This window comes from Helobdella robusta (genome assembly GCF_000326865.2).
Source record: "Helobdella robusta unplaced genomic scaffold HELROscaffold_22, whole genome shotgun sequence".
In the NCBI taxonomy this organism is placed as follows: Eukaryota; Metazoa; Annelida; class Clitellata; order Rhynchobdellida; family Glossiphoniidae; genus Helobdella; species Helobdella robusta.
The window spans coordinates 2,786,470-2,796,618 of NW_008704170.1; the positions used below are offsets into that span (position 1 = coordinate 2,786,470).

Consider the following 10,149-nt stretch of genomic DNA (forward strand, 5'->3'; position numbering starts at 1 on the left):
CATCATCATCAATCATTTATTCATCCATTCAAACATTCAGTTGTTCATTCATTCATTCATTCAATAGTTCATTCGCTGATTGTCCGTTTTAGTTCGTTTTTTCATTTTTTTTTCTTTCGCGTTAGTTGATTCGTTCATCTATATACTCATTCGTTTTATTCATTCATTTATTCGTTCATTCATTCATTCATCCATTTATTCATTTGTTTCATTCATTCATGCACATGCACACTCAAACATTCATAAAACACCTTTGTCTCGAAATCATCACCATTCAGAAAATCACTCTGTACAATAAAAATAGAATAATAATAATAATAATAACAACAACAACAATAATAATAATAATCATGATAATAATTTTAACAACCACAATAATAATAATAATAATAATATGAATAACAATAATTCATCACGCGCAGACAAAGATATGGCTTTTAGCATAAATCCTCGTCTATCAACCATTGAAAAAATGTATATATAACAAAGTATACAAAATACAAAAAACATACAAAAAAAACATACAAAAAACCCGAGTATACAAACACAGATACCAAAATATACAAAACATATACCAGAATATACAAAAATAATCAACAGAATATAAAAAAATCTAAATGAAAAAATCGCGAAAAATAAATTCATGTGTACAATAATTTGCAAGTGAATTTGATGGTGAAATTAAGAATATTTACATTTTTGTTTGTATCTGCATGTGTATGTGTGTGTACTTTACGTATGTTTGTTTGTTTGTTTGTTTGTTTGTTTGTTTGTTTGTTTGTTTGTTTGTTTGTTTGTTTGTTTGTTTGTTTGTTTGTTTGTTTGTTTGTTTGTTTGTTTGTATGTATGTATGTATGTATGCATGTATATTTTCCCCTAACAGATGAAAACCAGATGAACAACAACAACAACAATGTCAATTCATCATCCCCAACTTTAGCGAACGTGTCTAACCAATTCCATCACCATCACCATCTTCAACAACAACAGCAACAACAACAACAGTTATACAGCAACAATTATCATTCCCACAACCACCAATTGCACTCTCATCACCCACACATTCATCATCAACAACATCATCATCATCATCAACAACAACAACAACAACACTTGTATGCCCATCCACTCACAGCAGCTTACAATGCTCCAGACATCCATCCATACCACCACAACCACCACCAACTACAGCATCACAATCATCATCACGAGCAACAAGACCGTCATCATCATCATCCTCAGCAGCAACAACAACAACAACAACAGTATCATCATTACCAACAACAACATCATCATCCTCCTCTCACTCAACTTCCTACCCCTCCAGTCGCCATCGCCACCAACCACACAACGACAACGACAGCAACAACCAATCACAACCACAACACTAACAACAACAAAGACATCTCTGCCTGCCCTAATTCATCCTCTCTGGATCTCAGTCCACTTTTACCCACTTCCGTTTTCATTATGACGTCACCGTCATCATCATTATCGTCGTCGTCGTCGCTGTCGTCATCAAATTTAGCATCTCTGAGTAGCGGTACGACTAACGTTGTTGTCGCTGCGGCTAATATAAGTAGTGGTTTTTGCGCAAACGGGTTAGTTTTGGTTGTTGTTCGTTCGTTCGTTTGCCTGTTCGTTCGTTCGTTTACTCATTTGTTTCTTCATTCCTTCATTTATTCCGTTACTCATTCACTCGTTTTTTCGCACCATTTTATCATTGCATATTTCGTATTTTCACCTGATTATCAACCCACCCATCTTTCCAATTCAAATTTAACCGACTGAAGATGGTATTGATGCTGATTGATGGCCGTACTGATGTTGATGATGATGAAAATAATGATGATGATGATGAAGACGATGACGATGGTGGTGGCGAAGATGACGACAACGACGACGATGATATTATACATCTCAGATACGAAGATGGACGGAACAGCTGTAACAACAACAACAACACGAATAGTTACTATTACAACAACAACAATCACAACAACAATCACAACAACAATCACAACACATTCAAAGCCCAAAGGCTAACAAGGTTATTACTATTATTATTATTGTTATTATTATTATTAATGTTATTAATGTTGTTGTTGTTATTGTTGTTGTAATTGTTGTTGTTGTTACTAGGGAGAGAATGGCCGAGTATTTGAGGTGTCGCACGGACAAGCATTTGAAGATCTTGCATGCCAAGGTCGCTCAGAAATCTTACGGCAGTGAGAAGAGGTACCGATCGCCACAATCATCATCATCATCGTCGTCGTAGTAATCATCATCATCACCGTAACAAGCATCATCACCACCACCATCATCGTCATCACAATCATCATCACCACCATCATCACCACCATCGCTACCATCATCGTCGTGATAATCATCATCACCAGATTCTTCTGCCCCCCACCCTGTATCTACCTGAGTGGCCAGGGTTGGGAACGCCCACTCAAACCGTACAGCCCCACGAACAACAACGATAATAATAATAATTATAATAATAATAACCATAATTATAATAATAGTAATAATAATAATAGCAGTACCGACGATGTACAAGTCTGTGCTTATATGGGCATAGGCAACTCAGATCAGGACATGGTTCCGCTGAATTTAGATGGAAAGGTAGTGATTTTGTGCACGCATACAAGCAAACATACAAACAAGCAAACATACATACAAACCTACAAACATATATACAAACCTACAAACATACATACAAACCTACATACATTTACATTCGCAAATATATGCATACTTACATACACGTACATACGTACACACATACAAACATACAAGCAAACATATAAACAAACATACAAACAAACAAACATACATACATACATACAAACATATTCGTGTGAATTTTCCCATGTGAATGTTTATAATTGTAATCATGGGATAATATAACATAGCACGGCACAATACCACTTTGCGCTAAACAATTCTATTCTCATGGTATATTTGGGTATGTATCAATACCTGGCATCTGTATACAATGATGTATGTATGTCTATGTATGTATGTATGTATGTTTGTTTGTTTGTATGTATGTCTATGTATGTATGTATAGCATAGTTTCACCCATAGCAACCAGTTTCATCATCACAATTGTCGTCCTCGCCATTATGCTACTCATAGCAATTCTCATCATCTTATTCTTAATATCACAACATAACTTCTGTATCAGAACACCATTATTTTATCTCCACCACCATCACCACATAAATCAGCGCCACAACTACCACCACCACAATCACCACAACTACAACCGCCACAACTACCACCCACCGCCACAACTACCACCGCCACAACTACAACCACCACAACTACCACCACCACAACTACCACAACCGCCGCCATCATCGTTATCAGGATTACTGCGCTGCCAAAACGCTCTTCATATCTGACAGCGACAAACGCAAGCACTTCATGCTGAGCGTTCGCATGTTCTACTCCAACGCCCAGCCAATCGGCGTCTTCCAGAGTAAGAGGATCAAAGTCATCTCGAAACCCAGCAAGAAGAAACAGTCTATTAAAAACGCCGATTGTTAGTGTTGTTGTTACTGTTGTTTTTGTTGTTGTTGTTAATGTTGTTGTTACTGTTGTTGTTGTTACTGTTGTTTTTGTTGTTGTTGTTAATGTTGTTGTTGTTGTTGTTACTGTTGTTGTTGATGTTGTTGTCTTCGTTGTTGTTGTTGGGATATTGACGTTTTTGTTGCGATGTGGTTGTCGTATATTATGACGGTGTTTAAAACGAGGATGAGGAAAGTGATGACGATAATGATGATGGTTAAGATGATAATGACGATGACGATGATGGCGATGATGATGATGATTAGGACGATGACGATGGGGGCGATAATGATGATGATCGTTTCCTGCTCTACTCGTTATTTGCACTCTTATTTATTATCGCATTATTTATGTTTTATTGTCGAGGCAGTATTTTAGGATAAATACACACACGCACACACACAAACACACTCGTACATTATATGATAGGTGAATGAAGACAGATAGCTTTGGTTTTGATTAATTGTAAACACATTAGTTTTATTGCGCTTTAATGCTGCTGATGATGGGGAGGATGATGTTGTTGTTGTTGATGATGATGATAATGCACACACACACGCTATCGCAACAACTGCAACAAAACCGCCTACAACAACAACAACTAAACAATCAACAACAACAACAACAAAACCGTCAACAACAACAACAACAAATCCGCCAACAGCAACAAAAAAACACCACCACCTCCAACAACAAAAAACCACCACCTGCAACACAACAACTACAAAAAACCACAACAACAACAACAACGTCAACAACAACAACAACAACAGTATGCATTGGCTCCGGTAGCAAAGTGTCGCTATTCAATCGGTTACGGTCCCAGACGGTCAGCACCCGCTATCTGCACGTTGAGAAAGGGAATTTTCACGCCAGTGCCACACAATGGGGAGCGTTTACAGTTCACTTACGTACGTTTTTTTTTGTTCATCCCTGTTCATCCATTCATTCGTTCGTTCTTCGTTCATTCGTTCGTTCATTCATCTCATGATTCAGTCATTCAGTCGTCAATCACTCATCGTTTATTTGTCCATTCTTTCATCCAGCAATTCATTTATCAATCCTTTATCCTTTCATTCATCTAGCAATTCATTCATCAATCATTCATGCATCTATATATGCATTAATTCATGCATCCATTGCATCATTCAGTGGATGATGACGAGAGTGAGTCTGAGGAGTTCTCCGTGAAGGACGGCTTCATCCACTATGGCTCTACCATCAAGTTGGTTTGCGTTGAAACCGGCATGGCACTGCCTAGACTGGTTATTATTATTCTTATTTATTCTTATTTATTATTATTATTACTCATTCTTCTTCTTGTTATTTTTATAGTTATGTCTGCATAACTGCATGCAATTAGCATAAATTAGCATCTAATTGACAACCGGTTAACATTTCGTTTTGGCTTAGTTCGTCATTATAGCGCCAGCATCATCACTGCGAACAACATCATCGTCGTCGTCACATCATTATGACGTCATCGTCACATCGTTATGACGTCATCGCGATCAGGTGATTCGGAAAGTAGACAAGCAGACGGTGATATTGGATACGGACGAGCCGGTCTCCCAGCTGCACAAGTGCGCCTTCTACCTCAAAGACACCGACCACATGTACCTCTGCCTCGCTCACGAAAAAATTATACAATTTCAGGTCGATTTCAGTTTGTATGTACGTTTTGTATGTGTTGTCCTGTACTTGATTTGTATGCGTTTGTAGGTATGTGTGTGGATTTGTATGGATCTGTGTGCTTTTAATACACGAACGTGTGCTTTGTTTGTGTGTTTCTGTATGCGTGTTCTCTTTTGGTTTCATTTATTGTTCCATTCGTTTTGTTGTTATATTTTTAGACTTGTACAACCTACACACACACGACAAACAAACAAACACAGGCAACACCATGCCCCAAAGAACCAAACAAAGAGATGATAAACGACGGCGCCCTCTGGACGATAATAAGTACGGACTGCGCCGAGTATGCCTTCTATGAGGGCATGGGCCCTGTGGCACACCCTATCACCCCCGTCCCTACCGTCCAAAGTTTGCAGGTAGTGATGGTGACTCACTCATTTCAAACTCACATACTTTACATTTGGGGTCTGCGTATGTTGTAAATTATACTGTTGATATAAAAGAGATGATGATGACGATGTTGATGACGATGATGATGATGAGGAAGACGAAGGAATTCTATGATAACATAGAATTAGTATGAAAATTCTTTCTTATTTATTCCATTTATTTATAACTTATAATTTTTATCTTCTTATCTCCACACTCTCTCGCCTCGCTACTCGAGGTACATTCGCACTTTTTAAAATCTTAACATACATTATCATCATCAACATCACTACTACTACTACAACAACAACTACTACTACAACTACTACTACACTACTACTACTACTACCAGCTGAACGGTGGTGGAGACGTAGCTATGCTTGAGTTGACAGGAGAAAATTTCACGGCCAATCTCAAGGTGTGGTTCGGAGAGGTTGAAGCTGAAACCATGCACAGGTTATGATGATGATGATACAGATGATGGTGATGATGATGATACAGATGATGATGATGTTGATGATGCAGATGATGATGATGTTGATGATACAGATGATGTTGATGATACAGATGATGTTGATGATGATAACGACAACGTCATCATCATCACCATCATCATCTGTAATCAGGTGTTGCGAGATAATGCTCTGTGTTGTGCCAGACATCTCGGCTTTTAGATCGCAATGGAAGTACGTCAGAGAACCCCTGCAGGTTATTATTATTACGTAAATAATAATAATAAATAATAATAATTATTATAATAATAATAATTATTATTATTATTATTGAATAATAATAATAATAAACCTCATCCTGATGACTCCAGGTGCCAGTCATGCTGGTACGAAACGACGGAATCATCTACGCCACTGGGTTGACCTTCACCTACACCCCAGAGCCCGGGGAAAACCCGAGCCCCACCCCCTCCGACAATAATAACAATAATAATAACACTAATAACAACAACAACGTCATCAATAATAATAACAATAATAATAACGGTAATAGTAATAATAGTGATGGAAAATGTGGTAATAATGATATTAGTAACAATTGTAGTGGTAATGATAATATTGTTAGTAATAATAATGGTAATAATAATAATAAGAGTGATGATAATAATAATAATAATGCAATGACGTCATTATCGACGTCATCTGATGATGGCCCCCTCAAAAGCGTCTCACCTTTCATGCTGTCTGAACTGTAGATGAAACTAATTATGGAGTAATAATAATAATAATAATAATAATAATAATAATGATGATAATAAACTTAATGACATTAATTGATTGAAAATTTTCTGTCTTTCATTTGATATATATATATATATATATATATATATATATATATATGCGGCCATATTTTCACATGTATTTGTTCAGTTATATATAAATGTGAGTGTGTGTGTGTGTGTGCTTGTGCTGATGATCCAATCAACTTTATTATTACCCCAATATTTCGGTTGAGTTGGTGTACAGCGCGTGACTGATTGCAATTATTGACGATGATGATTGCTGTTGTTATCATTGTTGTTGTTTTTATTATTATTGTTGTTTTTATTATTATTGTTGTTTTTATTATTATTGTTGTTGTTATTGCTTATTGATGATGATTTGTTTAATCTGTTAATGATCACGCCGATGATGTCATCTGTCAATCATCGTCGTCGTCACCATCATCATCACTGATACTATTATCATCATCATCATTAACAATATTATTATTAATTATATTCATTTCATCAATACTCTTATTTGCCTTATAAACTTACAGCTTCTTCTATCGAGATATTAGACACACACCTAAACACGCACATAAATGCACACACATAAGCGCACACATACATACATAAACACACACATTCATAAACACGTGTTGGTATATGTGTGACTATGTATATATAGATATTTTTCATCAGTTTCGTCATTTTAACTGCCATCCAAATGATTACATCTTCATTTAAAAAAAACTAAAAACGCGCTATTTTTTAAATTTAAAATTATAAACTAAATGAACTTTTATTAATTATTATTTTATTAATTTTATTATTATTATTGATTTGTCCATTTATTTTATTCTTTGTTTTGAATTTTATTCATTTTGAAACTAAATCAAATAACTTTTTCTTTCATTCATTCATTTATTTATTTATTGTAAATTTTATTTATGGCATGCATATTTGCATGAATGGATGGATGGATGAGAAGACGAACGAACGAGTGAGCAAACGAATAAATGAACGAACAAACAGATGAAGAAACGATTGAATTGAAATTATTTTTTACTTAATTTCTTTCGGTTTTTCCATCAAGAGTAACATAAACACATGAAGTTGAGCCTTGGTCTTCAATTCATTAAAATATATATTGAGGAAAATCAAAGCTAGTTCGGCGTTTTTTAACATGCTATGATTTTCATCAATAATTGCATTTCTGACAGTCTTAATCCAATATTTATTAAAATATATATACATATACCTTCTTTCATTCATTTCTTTTTACTCTTCTTCACTCTCTCATTCCCTTTAGTGGCGTATTTCTTCTCTAAATTGTCCATAAGGTTATCGAAATTCGCCCTGTTCTTCTCCCTCTTCTTCAAAATCATGGACGCCAGACTACTATTACCATCATCGTCATCGTCGTCGTTAGTAGTAGAGGTAGTGGTTTTATTTTCTTTGCTGCTGCTACCACTCTTACTACCGCTGCTGCTACTGCTGCTTTTTTGTGGCTGGTCTTCAGCTTTCTGTCTCCTCTTCATTTCATCCAGCATCTTTTCTGCCTCTTTGGCTTCTTTAGCTGCCTGTTTGTGTAATATATGGAATAAAAGAAGTATTAAATTTTGAGAAGGAGAGAGAGAGAGAGAGAGAGAGAGAGAGAGAGTGAGTGAGGTATGTATGCAAGTCTATGTATAATAATTAAAACAACCTTAGCTAGTCTAGCTTTTTTCTTCTTAGGCTCCTCACTCTTGTAATATTTTTTGTATACTTTTAGTTCTTTGTTTTCTATCAATTTATCTATGATTTCTCGGTATCTTTGCTCGAATTCAGGCGTGGAGCAAAGCATCTCTGCTAAGATGACCTCCATGTCACCTTTCGATGTCTCGTAGATTCTAAATTTTGAGTTGAGAAAAATGATTGAATATCAACTGGATAGAAGTTAATTTTGAGTTTGGGTCGTTAAAATGAAAAATTTATAAGTAAAATATTGTATCTCAAGTAATTTAGTATCTTCTAACCTGATTAAATCATCCTTTTCCTCTTTACTTCCTATGTACCTCTGTTCAAATTTTTCAATGTCTTTTGTAGAAATCTTTGGAAAGAGCAATCGCCAATACTCTGACCAATCTCTGTCCTCGGTCATCAGATCGCTATCATCATCAATACTTCCTGTTTTTATATATATGTGTGTGTGTGTGTGTATGTATGTGTATTTATGTGTGTGTGTGTACAATTTTTTCCCAAACTGACCAGTCTCATCATAGTTAGATCTCAAATTATCATCTGACAGGATGCCGTAAATTTTACCAAGGGTTTGAAACTTTTTGGTGGCTTCACTTCTGTCTGCCTGATCAACTTTGTCGGGGTGGGTGGTGATGGAAAGCCTGTAGTAAGCTTTTTTTACTGCAGTTGTAGTTGTTGAGAATAAATTATATAACTAATATAAAATAAATATTTTGAGAGTGAGATAGAAGAGAGAGTAGTAATAAGAGATAAATAGAAAAAGATTGTTAGTAATTAATAAATAAACTAATTAACTAATTAATTATAATTACTTTCGGCCTTTGTAGAACTCTTCGGAATGGACAAAACTTGGTAGAGGTCTCTACACTGAAAGTGAGTCCAAACTTCATCAATGAACGACGGCATGTTAAACTAATCAACAAAGTTTTTAGAATGAAAAAAACGCCGAATAATATTTAAAATTATAAACTTTTTTGTTGAATTTTCCGACTAAAAGCCTAAAATTAACACGGAAACTTTAAAATCTTGATTAGCGAAAACAAAAATTGCGGGTCAACGATAGTGATGTAACGAACGAAACAAGACTGGTTAAAAGTTGATTTAAGTAAAAAAACGTTTTATGGTGTAATGTATAGCCTTATAGAAAGTAAAAAAGAGCTTTAACCAAGCTTTAACAAAAATGATATATATATATATATATATATATATATATATTTATATTTACATATATATGCATGTCTACCTGGTATTATATTTATATTTTTTTTTTTGTAATAAATACAAAATTAAATAAAAATACCCTACATAAATGCATTATATGCACATACATCGTGTGTATGTGTATTTATGGTTGTGTGTATGTGTGTGTATAGTTATGTATGTGTGTACGTGTGAAGCAGCGGATATTTGTGTATTTATAATACACAAAGATCTTGTTTAGAATGCCATGCGCGACTGTACCGAACTGCAATGTATGTGTGCATGTGTAAGTATGAATGTATGCGTGTGTGTGTGTGTTTGTGTGTGTGTTGGGTGTATTATGT

At 35.2% G+C, this 10,149-nt stretch overlaps 2 protein-coding genes across 2 annotated transcripts; one reads left to right on the forward strand and one right to left on the reverse strand.

The window, feature by feature from the left end:
- Nucleotides 1-2,149: 2,149 nt before the first annotated feature.
- Nucleotides 2,150-6,846, forward strand: HELRODRAFT_186992 (hypothetical protein; the record flags this gene model as incomplete). The annotated part of the gene is made up of 12 exons (XM_009018788.1): nt 2,150-2,238; nt 2,400-2,462; nt 2,547-2,631; nt 3,382-3,556; nt 4,356-4,493; nt 4,735-4,847; nt 5,098-5,238; nt 5,478-5,633; nt 5,999-6,102; nt 6,273-6,354; nt 6,470-6,613; nt 6,823-6,846. 12 exons carry the CDS (start codon nt 2,150-2,152, stop codon nt 6,844-6,846), a joined length of 1,314 nt encoding a protein of 437 aa, XP_009017036.1.
- A 1,287-nt stretch (nt 6,847-8,133) lies between these two features.
- Nucleotides 8,134-9,511, reverse strand: HELRODRAFT_172124 (hypothetical protein; the record flags this gene model as incomplete). The annotated part of the gene is made up of 5 exons (XM_009018789.1): nt 8,134-8,445; nt 8,571-8,754; nt 8,881-9,031; nt 9,113-9,265; nt 9,418-9,511. The coding sequence occupies 5 exons, from the start codon at nt 9,509-9,511 to the stop codon at nt 8,134-8,136; spliced, it is 894 nt and encodes a 297-aa protein (XP_009017037.1).
- Between the last annotated feature and the right edge of the window lie 638 nt (nt 9,512-10,149).